Below are 21829 nucleotides of genomic sequence, written 5' to 3'. Positions count from 1 at the left end.
CATTTTTAAGGGCTAGATGTTATGAACAGAAAATTAGTTTGTAAAAATAACCAATCAGTCTACTTAAGAAAACTAAACAGTGTGTCTCTTACCTGTGAAAATAGATGGTTATCACTAGGGGCTCCCTGGAGAAATAGCTGATTTCACGTTTAGGGTAGAGAGAGTACAAGGTGAACTAGAATATCTTGTGCCAGAAAGTGAGGACGTACGTGCTCAGAGACTGACGGGGACATGTCAGAAGGACACTGGAGCCAGCTTGAAGGGGCCAGTGCCCAAACATGGACAACTTATGCATCAAAAAGAATGAAGACAGTAGCAGATTATAACACTGAGTAAAAGGCAAAAATCCTTAAGTCTAGAAAGTAAGAAAGATGGTGAGTAGAACTCTTTATAGAACAATTCCAGCCTGTAAGTGTAAAAGCATGATAGAGTTAGAAAAATCACCATTTTGTACCTTCAGATGTTAAAACTGATTCAGGCAGGGCTCATCAACAGATGCTAAAATGTTACACCTGGTGAAATGTTGTTGAGGAACAGGATTGTCAGTCTCAAGGTATCATCCCCCAGATTACACACCATTTCAGAAGGGCGAAGAGTACTGTTTAAGTGGCGAATCTGGTGGACGCTACCTTCACCAAATGAATCAACTTAATATCACCAGTAATGGGACAGACTGACGTTATGAGCCTCCTCACAGGGTATACTGAGAAGGACATCACGTGGAGAGTTCTTATCATGAGTACTTAATCTAAATATAATCATAGGGAAATTATCTGACAGGCTGAGATTCTGCAAAACAACTAGTCTGGTCTTTGAAAAAATGACGTTGTCAAGAAAGACAGAAAAAAGGCAGCACACCTTCTAGATGCTAAGGAGATAGATACCTGAAAGCAGTGCACGAGCCTTGATTGGATCCCGGATGAAAAGGAACAGCTGGGGGAAAATTGGGAAATTTGCGTGTGGGTCATATATTAGCTCAGAAAGTTAACATTTCTAGGATATTAAGAGTGATGATGGCATTGAAGTGTTTAGGAGTAAAGTGGCATTATGTTGGCAACTTACTTTCAAATGGTACAGAAAAAAGTGCATGTATGTGAGAGAGTGAGCACAAATGTGACAGTGCTCACGGTGAGCCCAGGGGATGGGTATGTGGGTGTGTATTTACTAGGCCTTCAGTTTTTCTGTACATTTGAAATTTCTTAAAATAAAAAGTGTAGGAAGAAATAGCTCATTGTGGACATGTTCCAACTCCAGGGTTTTTATTGTCTTTTGGTATTGTGTTTTATATTACTGCCCCACGTTAAAAAAAAAACTCGGGTTATAATTTGCCTTTATTCTGTTTTTCTAGATGTGATACAACAGAAAAACTCAGAAATACTTTGGATTACTTAAGATCATTATTAAATGATTCTACAAACTTTAAACTTATTTACAGATATGCGTTTGACTTTGCACGGGTGAGTTCTCTGGAGCCTATCCAGATGTTTCCCTCTCTCTCCCTCCCCTTTTGAGGTTTGTTTTACGTACTACAGCAAGGAAGTTGAATAAGCTACTCCCAGGATGCTAGTTAGAATTTCTCTCTATGTGTACCCTTTCTATACTAACTGATTCTGGGCAAGAATGTAGTATGTCAGCAAAAAGCTCTAGTGACAGACTATTAATAGCTCTTGAGATTGGCTTAGGAAGTAACTTGTAAATGGGCATGTAATAGACGCTGTTCTAAATGTCTCTTAGGTAAGCTTGACAAATCTTTTCCTTCTCACGAAACAGCAAAGCTTCACCCATTGAGTTTACTGGAATAAGTTAGTCAGATCAAAGCCAGTTTCATTTTGGGTGCTATATCGTATCTGAAAATCGTTTGAATTTCAAACGTAAGCTAATTTCAGTGGACGTTATTCAAACATAGTTTCTAGTCATCATTTTGAAAAGTGATCATCTTGTTTGTCACGCAGTGAGCCAGTACAAGTAGGTGAATAGGTGGTTCTACCGGAGTGACATAAAGCTGTATTTTTCAGCCTGGTCACCGTAAGGTAACGAATCCTGAGGTATAAGTTGGCGTTGTGTTCATTCACTGTCCACGGCCCATATGTACGATTACATTTTATTGCAGAATGGTGGTTTCTGTTATGTTTGTGTGTTTGGTGGGTTCAGGTGACTAGGCTTTCTTGATTGATGATTTCTTTTTAATCTTTTTTTTTTTTTAAGCAGAGAACTCAGTGACAAATAATTCTTTCTTCTTACCTCCATGTTGATCTTTTCACTTTTTCTTCGCTTTGGCTCTGTTAGCTCAGCCAAAGGTTTATTTGCTGATGAGCATCTGTAATAACACATTATTACATCTGTGCATCTGTACATCCGGTGCATCTATAATAACACATTAGTAGTACACTGTAATGTCCTCACTTGTGAATTTTTGCAGCCTTCAAGTAAAATCAGGACATGCATGAAAATGTATAGATGTTAGAAGTAACATGGTAAAATTCAGTTGCAGTGTTTTACTAAACAGCGTTTGTGTAGTTGTATATAGAATTTGTTTGCCAGATGCTTTTTAGAATAGATGCATAGTTTTTAGGATTAAATGTTTTGTTTCATGAGATTTTTTTCCTTCCAAAGTCAGCAGTGTCCTATTGTATGGGCAAAAGTTTGTTTAGAAGCATCACGCCTTCTCACGAAAATATTTTCTAACTTCCTTGTTTGAGGGTCCAATTTTCCCACATATCCACTGCTTTAGAACCGGGTTCCATTTTCCTCCTCCCTGGCTTTCCATCCCCTTCTCTGCTGGTCACCGAGGCCCCTTCTGTTGCCTCTTTCTCGGTGCTTCCACCACAGCCTTGGGGTTGAGGCCGTGCTCCTCGCCTGTACTGCTGCCGTGGCTTTGCGTCCACATTCTCTCCCTTCTCACCCACACTCACCCCGGTAGGGTGTCCTCCATCTTCCTTCATCTGGGACCACTCGGGCACCTTCAGCTCACCAAGCCACTACACCCGTCGCCTCCGCGTGAATGTAGTGCTTCACCCACCGTGTGGGTGGTACGGTTGCGCCCCCTGCAGCTGAGGGACAGACGGGCTGGTTTTGTCCTCCTTCACAGGGGAGCAGGGAACTTGGAGCAGGGCTGCCTCGTTGCTCAGCAGTAGGTTCAGGACTCAGACTCAGGTTCTGGCTCCAGGTCGCGTCTGCGGCTCCCTCCAGGCCCTCGTAGTCCAGTCCCAGGCTTCCTCTCCCACAAGACGCCTGTGTTGTGCTGACATCGAACGAGCAGTTCGCTGAACCTGCCGCCTGCCCCCACCTCTCTGCTCCCTGCCTTTTGTGCCGCCAAGGCTCTCCCCTGACTGCTCTCTGCAGCATCGGGCTTCTGGGCCCAAGCCACGTGCCTCCACTGTCACACAGAGTCATCCTGCCCTGGAGAGAACATGTGCCCTCACTTACATGGCCCTCGTATCCCTCTAGCTTGGCCTTGGAGTTTGGGTACAGGCCCACATTTTTTCTGACAGGTTAAGGGAGTGAGTGTTTTCTTTCGTCATATCCCTGGGAGCAGCCCACAGAGATCTTTGCCGTTTAAGGAGAGTATCAGTAAATATCAGCAAATTAAACCCCTTTATGTAATGATGAATAACAACCACCCATATTTAATCATTACCAAATAGATTTCAGTTTAGCTAAAATATGCTCTGAGTTTGTTATTGAATCCTTTGTTTTGTTTGGTTTAGCTGTATCCCACAAGTGTCGAGGTGTTGTGTATTCATTTGCATTCAGTTCAGAATATTTTCCAGTTTCCCTTGTGGTTGTTTTGGACTCATTGGTTATTTAGAAGTGTGTTGCTTGTGTTATTTGCCAACTATTAGGACTTTCCAAGTAATCTTTCTATCGTTAATTCTGCTGTGGTCAGAGAACATACTCTGGACAGTTTCAGTCCACTTAAAATGCAGGGAGGCTTGATCTGTGGTCCAGAATATGGTCTGCTGTGATGAATGTTTTATGTGTACCTGAAAAGAATGAATATTTTGCTGCTGTTTGGTGAAATGTTTTATAAACGTCAGTTAGGTCAAGTTGGTTGATAGTGTTGTTGAGGTCTTCTGTATCCTTATTGATTTCTGCCTACTGTTCTATCATTTACTGAGGGAGGAATGTTGGACTCTCCGACTATAATTACTTCTGTCATTTGTATCATTTCTTGTTTCATGTATTTTGAAGCTCAGGCATTAGGTTTAGATAGACTTAGTATTATTATGTCCTCTTGAAGAATTGACCCTCTAGCATTATGAAATGTTTTTTATCTTGATAAAGATAATATTCCTTGTTAATATTCCTTGTTCTGAAGTCTACTTTGATACAAATATAGCCATTTCTGCTTTTTTTTATTAAAGTCTGTATGATATATCTTCTTCCATCCTCTTTAAAAACCTATTTGTGCCTTTATATTTAAAGTGGGTTTCTTATATATAGCATATGCATAGTTGGGTCTGACAGTATATGTCTTGAGATGCTTAAACCATTTACATTTAATGTATTTATTGATATGGTAAAGTTTACATCTCCTAAACTGCTATTCATTTCTCTTTTTGTCCCTTTTTTTTTTTTGCGGTACACGGGCCTCTCAGTGTTGTGGCCTCTCCCGTTGTGGAGCACAGGCTCTGGACATGCAGGCTCAGCGGCCATGGCTCACAGGCCTAGCCGCTCCACGGCATGTGGGATCTTCCCGGACCGGGGCACAAACCCGTGTCCCCTGCATCGGCAGGCGGACTCTCAACCACTGCGCCACCAGGGAAGCCCTGTCCCATTTGTTTTTGTTCCTTTTTTCCTCTTTTCATGACTTCTTTTGAATTGAGGGGTTTTTTTTAGATTCCATTTTAATCATTCTTTTCCACTATTGTCTTATTAGCTGTGTCTCTGTTTCATTTTTTTTTTGTGATTGCTCTAGGCTTTACAGTATACATCTTTAAATTTTCACAGTCCATCTTCTGATAATATTATACCACTTCATGTATAATGCAGGAGCCTTTACAATAGTGCACTTTCATCTTGCCCTTCCGTACTTTTTGCTGCTGTCATACATTTTACTTATACATGTATTATACATCTCACAATCTATTGTTTTAGTCTGTTCAGGCTGCTGTAACAAAATACGAGAGACTCAGTAGCTTATAAATAATGGAAATTTATTTCTCATAATTCAGGAGGCTGGAAAGTCCACGATCACAGTGCCAGCAGGATAGGTGTCTTTCTGCCGTAAGCTCACATGGTGGAAGGGAGGAGGGAGCTCTCTGCAGCTGAGGACCCCACCTCCTATTACCATCATCTTGGCGATCAGGGTTTCAACATACGAATTAGTGGGGGGGCAGACACATTCAGATCATAGTATATATTAATATCATTTTTGCTTTAAATAGGCAAAAATATCTTTTATATTTACCCACATATACACCACTTGTGTGCTCTTTCTTCCTTTTGTGTGGATCCAGATTTCTATCTGGTATCATTTACCTTCTGCCTAAAAAAATTCCTACAGCATTTCTCATAGTACAGATTTTCTGGTGATGAATCTCTAAGCTTTTATTTTGCCTTCAATTTGGAAGCTACTTCTCTGGATAAAAGATTCTAGATGGACCATTTATTTTTGTAGTACTTTAGTGATAGTTCTCCATTGTCTTCTGTCTTGTGGAGTTTCTGATGATAAGTCTGGTGTCATTCATTATTCCTTTGAGCATACTGTCTTGTTTTGTTTTCTGACTGCTTTTATTCTCTTTTCACTGCTTTTCAGCAAGTTGACTGTGGTGTGCCTTGGCATAATTACTTATGTTTATTCTGGTTAAGGTTTGTTGAGTTTTTTAGGTCTTTGGACTTATAGTTTGTATTAAATCAGGAAATTTCTCCGCTGTTATTTCTTCAAATATTTCTTCTGTTCTCCCCCTCTCTTCCTTCTGGGACTACAGTTGTACCTATGTTAGATGCTTGATATTGTCCCCCAGGCTACTGATACTGTGTTCAATTTTTTTGTTTTTGTTTTCCCTTTGGATAATATTTATTACTATATCTTCTAATACTAATCTTTTCTTCTGCTAATCCTAGTAGCCCCAGTATATTTTTCATTTCAGATACTATATTTTTCATCTCTAGAAATTCCATTTGTGTCTTTTTATATCCATTTCTCTAATCATGGTAATATTTTCTTCTACCTTCTTGAACATCTAGAATGTGTTTATAACAGGTGTTTTAACAGCATTGTCTTCTGATTCCATCATATCTGTCATTTCTATATCTCTTTCTCTTGGTTAAAATTTTTATCTTGGTTGTGGGCGATATGTTACCGCTTCTTTGCATTCCTAGTAGTTGTTTTTTCTTTTTTTGTTGGATGCTGGGTATTGTGAGTTTTATGTTGTTGGTTGCCTGGGGTTTGTTGTATTCCTTTAAATAATGTTGGATTTAAATTTTTTTCTGGTATATAGTTAAGTTGCTTGGAATCAGATCGATCCTTTGAAAGGACTGGACCAGAGCAGCCTCAGTCTAGGGATGACTTAGCCCCACTAGTAAGACAGTAATACCCTTCTGAGGATCCTCTCCCAGGCACTATGTATTAGGAGATTTCTTCCACTGTGGCTGGTGGAAATAGAAACTATTCCCAGCCCCATGTGAGCTCTGGCAACTTCTGCGTACTCTTCTGCAGTGATTCTTTCCCAGACTCAGGTGGTTTCCTCTCACATGTGCACAGACAAGTCCTCATCCAGCGGCTGGGGAGACACTCTGCGGGTCTCCAGGTCTCTCTGTGCAGCTCCTCCCATGCTGGTATTTTGCCCCACCAATTATATGCCTCCTTGAACTCCACCAACTCTGTCCTTTCCAGCTCAGTCGGTTGGGGTTCCACTGGGCTGGGGCTGGGTCCCCCTCCTGTGCTGGGGCCTGGAAGCCACCCCCGCACAGTATGCTGCTGTCACTGGGGACTTATCCTTTTTCTCAGGGGTCAACACTCCTGTTCTTCACACTGACCAGTGCGTGAGAGCCATTGTCTCATGTATTTTGTTCAGTTTTCTGGTTGTTTGACGTGCACGGGGGGTGAGAATCTGGTTTCTCTAACTCTGTCTTGGTTGGAAGCAGAATTCAATCCCCCACCCCCTTCTTCCCTCCAATCCTTTTCTTTTCCTACTAGAAAAATGACTCGTAGAGGTAATAACGCATAATTACACAGCAGACCTTTTAAAATTAAACTTTTAGTAAGAACTGAACTTTGTTATAGTTTTTTTGTTGTTTGTTTGTTTTGCGGTACGCGGGCCTCTCACTGCTGCAGCCCCTCCCGCTGCGGAGCACAGACTCCGGATGCGCAGGCTCAGCGGCCATGGCTCACGGGCCCAGCTGCTCCGCGGCACGCGGGATCCTCCCGGACCGGGGCACGAACCCGCGTCCCCTGCACTGGCAGGCGGACTCCCAACTGCTGCGCCACCAGAGAATCCCTGTTATAGTCTTAATATCCTAAGTATTCTCTATTGGAAATAACAATGACATATGTTAAATATTCTGAATTACCCTTTAACATTACCAGGAAAGAAACTGTAGTACCAGAAAGTGATAAAATGCCCCTTTTAACATCTCTCCACCAAAATTATAATCCTAAGAGTGTGATTGTTTTCCCCTCACCTTAGAACCTTGTAGGCAATTAAAAATAGTACTTGGTTGTAAAGTTATATTATTTTTCTCCTGATTTTACTTTGACTTGAACTTATGTGTAGTCTTAGGGATGGCAGAGAATCTTGAAACTTGAGAGTTGAAAGAAACCACAAGAGGACACTTAGTCCAGTCTTGTCACAATGCAGACGACAAGGCTGGGGGCCAGAGAGGAGGGGACAACACGAGGGCCTGGGCTCTGCCCCTGAGTGCAGACCGTGTCCTCTCCGTGGAGCCACACCACCTTCCTGACTCAAACTGTCCACCGTCCTGTGGTGTCCTGTTCCAGGAAGATGGTGGGGTAGAGACTCAAGAGCTGAAATGGCCAGTTCCTTCTGCAAGTGGAATTTTGTCTGAACCCTTTTATGCTTAGCATTTTCCCCCTAATGTAGATTTTATTTATTGTATAAACAAATATGGTTGTATGGATTCCTTAAGTAAAACAGCCGTTTTTGCCTTGACTCCTTTAAAAGGACCTAGTGAGAATAAGATTGGACAAATAGAATGAGATAAAAAGACTAAATATAGTGAATTTTTTGGTTGATCTGGGACTAGTTATTAAATATGAGTTAAATTTGTTTTTTCTGCATTCTCTGGGGCAGAGACAGGGTACTGTGCTGAAAGCCACAGAGGGTTGCCTCTTGGGGTTCTGAGAAGGATGAATGTTGGGCTGAGTGAAGTGCTGATAGCAGCAGCATCTTGGCATCTGGCTGAGAGTGGACACCATGAATTGACGGTGATGCCGTTATTGGAGATCTTCCAGCAGTGCTGCATCCGACAGCCTTGGTGTAGGAAGGCGAGAATGATGGGGAGGACTGAGGCAAGGCCTCAGTGGGCTCGGAGGTGGGGTTGGGGAGATGGGAGCTGAGTGGAGCCCTCCCACGTGACTGAGGTGGAGAATTGCTGGATGGAGAGAAGGGAGGCCTTCAGGGTGAAGGAGAGGAAGGGCAGTGAGCAAGAGAAGAATGGGAGATTCCTCTAGGGGCAAGTCCTTGTTTTTCATTCCTTGCAGTAAAGCTTGAAGAAGTTGTAACGGAGGGTTTTGTGGAGGCCGAAGGTACCAGTGGGAATCCCCCTTCCTGAGAGGTGATCCTGTGACAGTTAATCTCTTGTTACAAGTCAGTCCTCACAGCCTGTCCCTTGATGCACCCACTTTTCCAGGTACCAGTGCTTTTGTTTAGTTTCTGAGGAGGTGTTTCAAGAAGGTGTAAGAGGTCACAGGTGAAAGCCAACGTCTACGTTGCTTCCATTTAATGGAATGGTTGTGGATGTTACTCATAGAATTTGCGAAGGAAAATTTTGCTGGGTCTTGTGTTCAACACCCCCTGTTATCAGAGAACTCTGCCTAGCTCTAATCTGACATCTGCTCTGACCATTTGATTCATTTTCTCTTCTAACCTGAGTCAGTTTCTTACTTCTTAACCGATGTGTTTGTCTAATTTCCCTTTCCACACACCCCCCAACGCACCAGACACACACACGTACGTACTTCTCTCTGCTTCTACCTTGTACTTTCATTGTAAATTATGAGGAAAACAGAAGGTGGGCCTGGGCGAGGACAGAAGTAGGAAGAATATGTGGTCATCTAATCTGAGGTCTATTACCCTGGACATCTTGTCAGCTTTACCTTTAAGATTACTGTTCGGTTATTGCCCAGATTTGCTCAGCAGTTGTTTGTGAAGCGAATTGGACTGTGTGTCTCTTAACATTGAGAGCTGTCTTCCCCCCTTCCTTCTCGGGGAGGTGGATTGGTAGTACACGATGAAATGCTCAGGCTTGGAATCAGACTCCTGGTTCAAGCCCCAGCTCTTATCGATTGTCATTTCATTCCTCTGCCTCAGTTTCCTTATTTATAAATTGGGGATTATAACAATGCCTATCCTAATACGGTTGTTGTATTAAATGAGTTTGAAGTATGAGGCACTTAAAACAGTTTCTGGCTCAGTTTAAGTTCTCAGTAAAAGTTAACCACAGAATTAGAAATAGTTGTTGAATTATTCTTCGCTGACATTACTTAGGTTTCAAATAATAATTTACCTTCCAAGAGTAGTGCATACAGTAATAGAATCTATGCCATACAAAACACTGTGGAGAGGCTATGCCTGTTGGCAGATCTTTCTTCTTCTTTTGTTTTAAAGGAATTGTCAGTAGTTGAGCTTAATCAAGTAATTGCCTTGCAAACATTGTTATTTGAAAACTATGCTGGGGTAAGTTCTGAGAGCATCATGGTTTAGTTTCACTTTTCCCAGTGGGAGGGCACTCATGGGTTTTATGACCTTTTTGCTTGTTTTTAATGTGTATTAAAAAAAAAAACTCTCATTCAAAAAACTGATTTGCTGTATTTTCAGCTTTGTAAACAACCACTTTAAGATTTGAGTTCTTTAGCGCTATTTTTGCCTTATGTTTGTTGAACTGTGGTAAGGAAGACTGGATTTTCTCTTTCTATTTTGTAATCCTGTGGTCTCAAATGAGAGTTCCGTGACCTATATTACAGGTCTTCAGTGAAGACCTTTTGATTTCATGTACTGATTTATGACTTGGTTGTCGCCATTTAAAATGTTTGTGATCATGGGCATTTATATACTGTTTCTCAAGTTCATCTAGTCTCTCTCGAAAATCTTAAGGATTTCTTTTTTAATGTTGAAGATTTTTTCTTTATAATTTTAGTAATTCAACATTCCCCTTTTCAAGTGCAAGTCTTTAAGCTATTAAAACTGTGAAAATTGGAAGTAGATCATTTGACACAAGGGTCGATGATACAGCATATCTGGATACCTAGATGTTTGAAGATTAATTTTTGTAATATATTTATATTTGCATATTGACAATTAACTGTTTAATTACTTTGATTCAGTTTGTGTCATTGGTACCATTTAAGAAAAAAAATGCTTAGTTTTCACATCTTGCAGGAAGACCTGTGTTGGAGACACAGTCTAACATAAACAAAGGCAATATTTGTTTTCATTTTTGAACGTCAAATCAGAACTTGGTAAAACTTCATTATTCTCTACTCTACATTAGGTGTTAGTCTTTAGCTTGAGTAGTGCATTCCATATACGAAACATAACTTCATAGAATATTCAGAGAAGGATCCTTTGGTCTTGCAGCTGCAGATAAGAGGACTGATCTCATCTGTAACTGAATTTTAAAATCTGTGTTTAAGGAAGACCACAAGGCAGAATCTAGTTGTGTATTGTATGGGGTTAGTACATCTTTGGTGTGTGCATAGAACCTGTTCAGTTCCTATTATTATTTGAAAAATAAAATTGCTTTTTATTTTGTTATCTTAGAAAATGAAAGTTGAGTTAAGAGGCAGGCAGGGAGAAAAGTTTCACTTCTTCTCCTTTAACCTCAGTGGGCCTTCTGGGGATGCTTATTGACTCTGGACAGCCTGTCTCAAGGTACTTTCTGCTTAAATTCTGACCTGGAGATGCAGAAATCTGCCACTCGCTCCATGGTGCTCCACGAGCAGAGTCCACAGCGTTGGTGTTGACAGTGTACTACTTGAATTTCCTGCGAGGGGTTTCTAGATGTCTTTGCTGTATTCCTTGAATTTGTTAAGGTGATTTTTTTTTTTTTAAATACTTGTAATGTTGATGGCTGCTTCATAGAATTCTGGGAGATTCATTTCACTTTTAATTGGGAAGCCCTTTGAGAATGCCATTAGGATCATTGTCAGAGAACCCCCTGGACATGTCTCCATTTCGCTGTTCAGTAGCTGTTTGCTCTGGGGTCTCTCAGCTGTGCTGTCCCCAGGAATTCGGAATGCCCCCAGTCATGGTCATTTGCACGTAGCCTCACGTCCACCCACAGGCAATGTTGGTTATCAGCGAGATGCCACTGTTGAGATCGAGAGTGCATCCATAATATCTCTCTCTTATTTGCTAGGCAGAAGATGGTGTTAGTGATTGCGAGCTGCTGGCTGGCACCCTTGCAGAGCAGGAGTAAGTGAGTGCTGTTCAGCTTTCCAGTCCTGTGAGTCTGATGCCTTTCATCCATGTTTTGGCATCGCTGCCAAACACATGCATTGAAATCCTTCATGATCATCAGTTTGTCAGATGATTGCACTGTTTCAAAGAGTCTGTCCAGGTCCTTTGTATCTTTTTTTTTTGTCACCTTAGTGTATGTCCATTGTGACGGGGACATGGATGATGTTGGAAGAAGGCACAGTATGTTATCAGGGCGAGACTAGCGACTTTAGGTTGAGTGAAGGATTACGAACTCCTCCAAGGGAGAGCATTTCCAAAGCGCCCGTGCCCTCAGCCCAGTGCTGCCGGAGCTGTTGTTCAGCAGGTGACCTGGGGGCCCAGTCCTGAGGTGCCGCGTGTGTTTTCAACAGTCCCCTCGTTTTCCTTGTGGATGCTCCATAGTGGGGTGTGCTGTTGCTGCCACACCCACGTGACACGGTGAGAGGAAGCTTTCCGTTTCCTTGCACAGTGCACTGCAGAAGCAAGAGCCCGTGCAGTGCCACAGACCTGTGAGGCTTGGTGGCAGAAGGTGGGCCCCCTCGAGGGCACCTTTCCTGCCTGCCGTCGTCCTCTCCACGGAGTGAGTACTGCAGCCCTGAGCAGGATGATATGCGTGGCCGGGGACCGCAGAGCAGGCTGTAGAGAAGAGGCCCCTATTGGCACTGCACTGTGGAGTGGGGGTCCCCCGCCATCCTCAGACTTCAGTTGTGTGGCCAGAACAGGGAAGGCTGACTCGGAGCCATCTGACCTGGTCTCGGTGGGTGAACGGTCGTTGTGCTGTACCACCAGGACCAAAAGACAGACCCATCACACATCTTCCCGAATCTTCATCTACTTTGTTGGCTGTTGAGCTAGGCCCTTACATTTGCTGTATTGTTTAAGTCCGTCACTTTAAAATTCAGTGTCACGGCCAGAAATTCTCTGTATACTAAAGAGCACTTCACTGTTAGAATCCTTGCGGTAACAATTTTTTGAGGAGGTGTGTGTAGCTGCATATGTGGCTGACAGTGGTGGTCACGGCATCACCCCGTAATTTGGTGAACATCTAGATTCCACCCCATGTGGGATAGCCAGGCACTTTTCCTTTTCCCTTTGTAGAAAAGTACTTTTGCAAACTTTCTTTGAAGTTGAGATACCACGAGGAGGCTAGCTCTGGATATATAAAGTTACCACCTAGGGTCCCACGTCCTCTGTCCTTTTGCATAGAAACTGCCCACCTGTAGTTCCCGAATGGAACTTTGTAAGAAAGCTCAGTGAGAAATTAGGATTCTTAATTGCGAGTATAAGTAAAATGAGCTTAATCTGCCCATATTCAGGTTTATGTAAATGTGTTTTCTGGATTCCTTATGCAATGTTGTCTTTCACTTGACTGTTAGTCAGGGGTGTTCTGCTAGGAGATTTCACATCCAGCGACTCCAAGGTAAGGACTGTAACAGGTAGACAGACTGCTTTCTCCCAGAGTGGGGGAGTGAATGCATCCTCTGATTTGGGAAGACCCTCCAGAGCCCCAGCATTCATTATGAGCTCAATTTAACAACATTTTTAGGTTACAAGAAAAACATTTACCAAAGAAATAAAAATTGGTGGAAAAATGATTTTTATCAAGGAAACCTGATTCCTAAGCATGGAATTAGAAACCTTTAAACTCCATTTAGTCAAGTTACGGGCTTTGGGATCAGTAATTATGATGTTGATAATAATCATAAATGTCAAACAGCAAGTTACAGATTTTTATTTATCGCATGAAATAATCATATAGAGATTGTTACCATGTAACTAATGTATTTTGCATTAGGGTGATCAATCAGTTGACATGACTCTTTCTCACAGTAAAATTATATAGTACAAAACCGTTTACTCTTCCCACTGTGTCCTGACTACCTCCCCTCCCCCACCTTAGTCTGAATTCACGGTTTTTATAGTGTATGATAAATGAGCTGTTTACTAATTTTTTTGTTGACGTAAAACAGAAATTTGGATTATTGGGATTTATTATTTGGGGGCACCTGGCTCATCCTTGTTTTTGTTTGTTAAACAGGAAAAGGACCAGCGCAGCCTAGACATAAACACTGCCAAGTGCATGTTGGGACTGTTATTAGGAAAAATCTGGCCCCTTTTTCCAGTTTTTCACCAATTCTTAGAGGTACTAAATTGTTATTTTATGGAATGTATGTTTGCTTGCTTAGAACAACCAAGTATACTTTATTTAACTCTTTTATGTAATTTTCTGTTTGTTGTACTTTTCTGCCTGTAGGAACTGTGGTGATGTAATTGCTGTCAGTGAGCACTTCCCTGCGTTCTGAGTGTGCCCGTGTGTGCATTGCATGTGCCGCATCGCTCCCCAGTACAAACACATCAGAGACAGCGCGGCTCTGTCCTTTCCTCTCTTGTCCCCATTTTAAAAGCTAGTTTTTGTTTAGATTTCCTGCTCTTCATAAAAAGAGTAAAACAAGATTTACTTTCTTTTGTGGCTTTAGGTGAAGTTCTACTTTTCTGAAGCAAAGGTTAGAGAACAGCCACCTGCCTTCTCACTAAATTAAGTTTGTAATGTATTCTTATCTACGCTTATCTCCAAGTAACTTGGGGACCTAGATCAATCTAAGTGGCAAACTCCTTCAGACAGCATCTCCTGCAGTTTAAATTTTCTTCACATTTGTGTAAGAAGTAATCCAACACTTTCCTCTCTCATTGTCGTTCGTTTGCTTTAAGTATTAGTGATAGAAATTTTGAGCTGTTGGTTATTAAGAACTGGCTTTGTTGCAGTGTAATAACTCTGCAGGACCTGAAAGAATCTGAGATGTAAGTTTGAGTTACATGGGTTGTCATGTCATATGGAGCATCCTTCTTGCCCTCCAGTCCCAGGCCCCTTTAAAAAATGCTTTCTGCTTGAAAGGATGAGGGTGTTGCATCTTTGAGAAGATCCTGGGCCTTCCCCTGACTCCAGCTTCACTCTTGAAATGATCTTCCTTACAACTTACTTGGTGTAATGGTCCAGAAAAACTTCCAACTGAAAGGATTCTTTGAGAACTATTACTAAAAATTGCTTTTCGCATTACTAACTGGGACTCCCAAAGAAAGGTATAAAAACTAGTTTTTAATATAAGAAGTACTTGTTTACTTGTACTTGTGACAACCCATATTTACCGGTGATCTGTTCCAGTTTCTCTGACAGCCTTAAGAAGTGTTAGCTTTGTTTGGAAAATGAGTAGAAACAGGTTCCTGTTCTCAGAGAGTTGGGCAGAATTTGAGCCCGGGTGTGAAGGGTTCTGTAGCTGAAGACCTTGCCGCCAGCAAATTTGACTTCGCACAGTTCCAGGGGCACCATCAACTGTTTCGGTGACTGGGTTTTGCTTTTAGTTGCTTAGAAAGTTAAACTTGTGGTCTGTGCTTTGTTCTCTCTTATATTAGTTTGCATTTTTCTTTGAAAAGGGCACAATAATCCTTTCATTTGAGCTTTTCTTGTGTTTGCATCCTCCAAACCGTTGGTGCAGCTCTCTTTGCTTTTAAGTACTTGTTTTGTTTTCCAGTGTTCCTGATTTTAGTGGCGAGGATTTTTAAACATTGTTGGACTGGGTTTTATTTTTAAATCTTTATACAGGAATACTGTATTTTAAAATATGCACGTGGCATATTTCTTGTCTGGGAGGAAGAGAAAAACTAGTTCATCGCTATTCTGAGTTCTTTTATGATCAGAGTCAAGTTCTGAATTATTAGAGGAGTAACCCTTCAGTGGCTAGACCGCCTGGTCCTGAGACCGCTTGCAGCACTTAGCGAGGTCTCGCTGAGTCAGCCCACCACTGCGTGCGCTGTAAGCTAACAGTTGACAGTGAGCATGCCGTTCATGTCAGGGGCTATTAATGGGAGCAACTCTTTATTTAGCACTTACTGTGTGCCAAGCACTAAATAAAGTACTTTACGTGAATTAGAGAAGTTATCTCTTTAAATCCTTGCCACATCTCTGTGGGATAGGAATTATCGCTCTTTTACGTAAAAGGGTTTCTGCCAGTTTAGAAATTTCACTTCTGGGGGATGTAAAATTGTGTTTTTTGATGTATTTGTTGTTTTGTGTTGAGCCCCCATAATATTTTTGTAATGAAAATTGTCATCTGAAGCTCCCCTCTTGCTCTCTCTCACCCTTCTCCTAGATTAGGGCTGACTTCCCTGGTGGTCCAGTGGTTAGATTGGTGCTTAGCGTACCTCAGATGGAAAGAGTTAACCTTCGTGAACTTTATTAAGTTGATTGTTACAGCAGTTGAAACCATCTCATTTGTTAATTGTGTGTGTCAGTAATTCATACTACTTTTCCCTCCACCAGCAATCAAAATATAAAGTTATTAACAAAGACCAGTGGTGCAATGTGCTAGAGTTTAGCAGAACAATTAACCTTGACCTCAGCAACTACGATGAAGATGGAGCATGTAAGTACGGGGCAGGTGTTCCCCCGCCCTCCCCCCGCCCCTGCACAGTTGCTCATCTGCCTCATTGTGAGAAGCCTCATAGCCGTGTTGTTCTCTCTCTCTCTTCAGGGCCAGTTTTGTTGGACGAGTTTGTGGAATGGTATAAAGACAAACAGATGTCCTAGGACTTTATGCATAGCAGCGAGAGAGTCACTGTTACCACAGTTATGTCAACCATTAGCCATAAATTGCTGTTTGTATCCAAGCGCATGCTGCTTTTCTTGCACTGTCTCCCTTTGGCAGGGACGTGTTGGTGTTTGCTATTGAATGGGCCAGCTCTGCTTGCTGTGTAGCATTGTTCTCTTGGAAGGCTGCTTTGCAGTTTGTATTTACACTACAGATTGGTGAATTTGCCAACGTCCTCACTGTGATTATGTGTATATTGCTGTTTAAATTTTGTATATGTGTATAAAAAGAAGAAGCTTCACCTAGAGATTATTTCTGCAAAAATGTATTGTAAAATAATTTTTGTGGCATATTTCTAGTCCCTTTTTTCAGATGAACCAATTATACATTTATTTGGTCTCAAATGTAGCATTTCAGAAAACAAGACAGAACAACTGTTACCATATGCAAATGTTGCCAGAATTAACCTTACTGTTTAAGAGGCCAACTTTGGAAGGAGGTGGGAGTCATAACTTTTCAGAGGCATATGCCAAATATAATTTGGTTTACTTAATTAAATATTAGCATTTTTAAATGATGGAAGTTAGAATAATTGAACATACAGATACATAGCCACAAATCATTTCCACCATGCAGGGTATAGGTTTTGATTTTCTAATGTGAAAGCTAGCGTGGTTTGCCTATAGGTACAGATGAACAAATTAAAATTGCATCTTTTTATTTTTCATTGGTTTTAAACTTTTGTAAACAACTTTAGCGTGTTTTTTTTTCTTTTCTTGTGCATTCTTCTAGTCAGTGTTTGGTCTGCTGATGCTTTCTATGCCGTTCTAAGTAAAATTTATTTTTCCGCCTCCACGATAACCTAGTGGTTTGCTGGCAGTTTATAACTGCAGAGCACCTTTACTTGTGGCTTGAATTTTTAGTTAAGCTTTCGTGGTGTTTAGTTCTCTAGTTTTGAGGGGGAAAGAACTATACTATAAGTGAGAGGTGTTTTGTTTTCCATTTTTGTTTCTTTCACGCTAGGCTTTTACTGGCAGAATGTCCATTGCAGGCAGTGGACACGACACCACCAGCATTGGGCTAAAATCTCTATTACACGGTAGGACCTTTCCTGGAGGGGCCACTCATCATTACCTGAGTAATGTGTACAGAGAGGTGATAGCCATTATTTATGTGGATGAGGAAACAAGAGTAAACAGGACGGTAGTTTTAGGTTTGTACTTTATGTCTTCTTTTTTTTTCCCCCCTTGTCTTACCCTTCTCAAGGAAATGTATAAATAACAGGTTTCTCCCTCAACTATCTGGTGCTATTGAATGACTAATTTAGTCCCTAAAGTTTTGTGAAAACACAAAAGTCTAACGACTTAAACCAAGTGAAAGCTAATGGTGCATTTAAACAAGTGAATGCCTAGTTGTGAGCAAAATCCATGATTGAACGTGCAGCGGTTGGAAGAGGTTCCGATTATTTCAAAATCTGGCCCCCAAACCTTTTGGGTCAAATGTGAACCTCTAAATGGCATTAAATGAGTAAAGCACACGGACAGTGCTACTCTTGACCATGATTTCACAGTTTCTTTGCCAACAGTGTTCAGATTTTCATATATTATTTTTTTCCCTAACTGAACCACCAAAGACAGGAATTTTGTATGTATATACAGTGTGTGTGCATATACAAAATCATGATATGGTAGAATGAAATTACTTCCTTTTTCTACCAAATAGAAAGGTTTGGTTTGCTGTGAAATAAACCAGAAGTTGGAAAAACTCTGTAGTGATTAAGCATACTTAACCATTCCTTGTTGAGAAGTTGTAGACTCCCTTCTACCTTACACATTCACACCAGTTTGCACCAGTTTGCACAAATTCCTATCTGCAAAGCATAGAAGATGTTGAGCAAGCACTGCTCCTGAGACCAACGCGTTGAAAGGGCTTCCGTTCTGACGGGCACCTGCTACTCCAGTGGCGATTGGCCATAGGCAGGTTCCAATCTGTTGAAAACTTGAGTCATTTTCAGAAGGATCCAATAAAGTTAAAAAATTACACCTTAAAGGCAGCAGTTCTTAAATTTGATCAACTCTAGTTTTGTTTAAAGCAAATATAAAATCATAGATGAAATTGGTTTAAAAGGTATTGTTAGAAACTGGAGACTTTTTTAAACACTAAAGCACAGTTAATCCTAAAATAAAAGGATTGTTACAGGGAAGATGTTACATTTTAACCACAATGGACATTTTGATGATAGGGGTTTTGGAAAAGCCAAGTAAAAACTATTTCATGATGTACCTAATATGGAAATAAGTATTCCAAAGGGATAATCTTGTGTATTTAGAGAAGTCCAAGTAATCTTTGAACTTCCTTGAAAAATAAATCTTTGTGACTGCAGAGTGCTTGCCCTTGGTTTTCTTGATTCTGTGCAGTTATTTTTAAGGGGAAGAAGAGGGGCCAGGGTAATAAGACGCTTTTTCTTAAAAATGTCCCTCAGTTATATAAGCACTTGTTTATGGGTGAATGCCAAGTGAATGAGGGTGCCTTTTTCTGGTTTTTCTTTCTCACCTACATTTCCCCCCTTTCTCTTTCCATCATGTTTTGAACTCCACGTTGCAATACTCTGTCATAATAGAATGCAACTTTTAGATGTTTACTGCTGCGGTAGGTTGGAAATTTCCTTCTTTGATTTGCCATAAACACCTTCTATAACATTACATGCAGCTTATTGGAAGCATGACCTCTGAATTAAGTTTTTATAAATCTGACTAGACAGACCTCTAGATTCTGGATTAACAATGAACTTCTGTTGCCTCTCAGTCTCCATCTTAACAGTGCTTTTGAAGTTTATACAGAAAGCTTTAAGTTAGTTTGTGCCCTTGGTTTTTATTCTTACAACTGCTAAAATACCTCTGTACGCCTTATCTTTTATTCTTTCATACATTGTATAATAAATGTATAGAATTCATTGACCAACTGAAAGGTTGGGTGTCTGTAAATGAGACCAAAACGTGGGTTGCTTTTTTTCATGAAGTCATTTCTCTTGGGGGTTACTGTTAGTGAACAGCAGCTAACCTGTAACTGTGAATGCTTCGTGTCGTCAGTATTTGCATTACCTTCATAAACGTGTGCAAGTCCTGTGACTCCCAGCTTAACTGAAATACTGTTATACCATCTAACTTGAGTACAGCAAACTGGTTTTAGGTTTTAATGGAATTGATGTAAAACGATACCCCATAAATAAAAAGTATTTGTGTTTGGTTTCAGAACTGATTTGTCAATTCTTTCTTCTCTTCTCTGACTTTTTCTTTAAAAATCACTTACGGTAGTTTCAAAGTATTTCGTTTTTTAATCTTTTTTGCTTTTCCCCAACTTTTTATATGGAAAAATTTCAAAGCTACGGAAAAAACGCAAGAATAACATAATGAACACTCATATACCTATCACCTACGTTTTCCGTTGTTCACATTTTGCCACATTCTCTGTGCCACTCTGAGAGTGTGTGTGTGTGTGTGTGTGTGTGTGTGTGTATGTGTATGTGTGTACTTCTCCCTATAGATACAGAGATGGAATTTTTTCTGAACTATCCTAAAGTAAGTTACATTATGACACTCCATATTTTGAAACAAGGGCATTCTTATAACCGCAATACACTGCTCACACTCAAGAAATATAACACTGATACAATACTATTACCTAATATACAGTCCAGTTGAAAACCTCCCCCTTGGTACCAAGAATGGCCTTGAGAATTATTTTATTTTTAATCCAGGGATAAGCAATGCATTTAGTCGTCATGCATCTTCAGTTTCCTTTAACTTAGAATAGTTCCAGATACAGTATTTTAATAAGACAGTACAAACAGTCCTCAGCCAAAGAGGAAAAAAAACTAAAATTCTTTTAATAAAATTAAAAATTTACTACTGTGGAGTATTTCTAAACATCGAGCTAATAACCTAGTGCTTACCATGTGCCAGGAGCCAGGTAGAAATGACCATTTTTACTATCTCCAAGGCTACCACCCACTTAGTTTGTAAGTGTGTGTCAGCATTGGTCACCACTTTCTAAAATTGTCCTACACTAGAATCTTACTTCCCTGTGGCGGGGCCTCCAGCTCAGAGTGGATGCCCAGAAAATGGATGAGGAAGGAAGCAAGTCACATGGCCAGGAATTGTCAGGACCTAAGAAACCTCGTGTAGAGATCCGAGAATCCAGGAAGGACTGATACAGATGTTAAGATTTTTAGAAGCTTGAAAGCAAGAGAGGAGGTAGAGAACAAGATTCCTAAAAAACAGGATCCAGGTACACACTTTTATTTATTTTTTCCTTGGGGGCCATTTTATTTTCTTTAACATCTTTATTGGAGTATAGTTGCTTTATAATGTTGTGTTAGTTTCTGCTGTATAACAAGGTGAATCAGCTATACATACACATGTATCCCCATATCTCCTCCCTCTTGCATCTCCCTCCCACCCTCCCTATCCCACCCCTCTAGGTGGTCACAGAGCACCAAGCTGATCTCCCTGTGCTGTGTGGCTGCCTCCCACTAGCTAGCTATTTTACATTTGGTAGTGTATATATGTCCATGCCTCTCTCTCACTTCGTCTCAGCTTACCCTTCCCCTTTCCCGTGTCCTCAAGTCGATTCTCTACGTCATCTTTATTCCTGTCCTGCCCCTAGGTTCTGCAGAACCATTTTTCTTTTAGAATCCATATGTATGTGTCAGCATACAGTATTTGTTTTTCTCTTTCTGACTTACTTCAGTCTGTATGACAGTCTCTAGGTCCATCCACCTCACTACAAGTAACTCAATTTCGTTTCTTTTGATGGCTGAGTAATATTCCATTGTATATATGTGCCACATCTTCTTTATCCATGCATCTGTCAATGGACTCTTAGGTTGCTTCCATGTCCTGGCTATTGTAAATAGTGCTGCAGTGAACATTGTGGTACATGACTCTTTTTGAACTATGGTTTTCTCGGGGTATATGCCCAGTAGTGGGATTGCTGGGTCGTATGGTAGTTCTACTTTTAGTTTTTTAAGGAATCTCCATACTGTTCTCCATAGTGGCTGTATCAATTGACATTCCCACCAACGGTGCAAGAGGGTTCCCTTTTCTCCACACCCTCTCCAGCATTTATTGTTTGTAGATTTTTTGATGATGGCCATTCTGACTGGTGTGAGGTGATACCTCATTGTAGTTTTGATTTGCATTTCTCTAATGATTAGTGATGTTGAGCATCCTTTCATGTGTTTGTTGGCAATCTGTGTATCTTCTTTGGAGAAATGTCCATTTAGGTCTTCTGCCCATTTTTGGATTGGGTTGTATTTTTTTTTATATTGAGCTGCATGAGCTGCTTGTATATTTTGGAGATTAATCCTTTGTCAGTTGCTTCGTTTGCAAATATTTTCTCCCATTCTGAGGGTTGTCTTTTGGTCTTGTTTATGGTTTCCTTTGATGTGCAAAAGCTTTTAAGTTTCATTATCTTCCATTTGCTTATTTTTGTTTTAATTTCCCTTTCTCTAGGAGGTGGGTCAAAAAGGATCTTGCTGTGATTTATGTCCTAGAGTGTTATGCCTATGTTTTCCTCTAAGAGTTTGATAGTGTCTGGCTTTACATGTAGGTCTTCAATCCATTT

General features: G+C 40.8%; 1 protein-coding gene across 6 annotated transcripts in view; it reads left to right on the top strand.

The window, feature by feature from the left end:
• DCUN1D4 (defective in cullin neddylation 1 domain containing 4) overlaps nt 1-19450 on the top strand; it is a 68664-nt gene extending 49214 nt beyond the window's left edge. For 5 of the 6 annotated variants that reach the window (XM_060148203.1, XM_060148205.1, XM_060148207.1 and 2 more), the window contains 4 exons: nt 1349-1457; nt 13660-13764; nt 15937-16039; nt 16148-19450. In XM_060148203.1, the coding sequence (XP_060004186.1) occupies nt 1349-1457; nt 13660-13764; nt 15937-16039; nt 16148-16203 (373 nt within the window). In that variant the 3' untranslated portion in view covers nt 16204-19450. The remainder of the gene's footprint in view (nt 1-1348; nt 1458-13659; nt 13765-15936; nt 16040-16147) is intronic. The other variant, XM_060148204.1, reaches the window with a different exon arrangement.
• The last annotated feature ends 2379 nt before the right edge of the window (nt 19451-21829 follow it).

The sequence above is a fragment of the Lagenorhynchus albirostris genome, chromosome 4, assembly GCF_949774975.1.
Source record: "Lagenorhynchus albirostris chromosome 4, mLagAlb1.1, whole genome shotgun sequence".
Classification (NCBI taxonomy): domain Eukaryota; kingdom Metazoa; phylum Chordata; class Mammalia; order Artiodactyla; family Delphinidae; genus Lagenorhynchus; species Lagenorhynchus albirostris.
The sequence above is the reverse complement of the archived record's forward strand: the minus strand, read 5'-3'. Positions and strand labels throughout refer to the sequence as shown.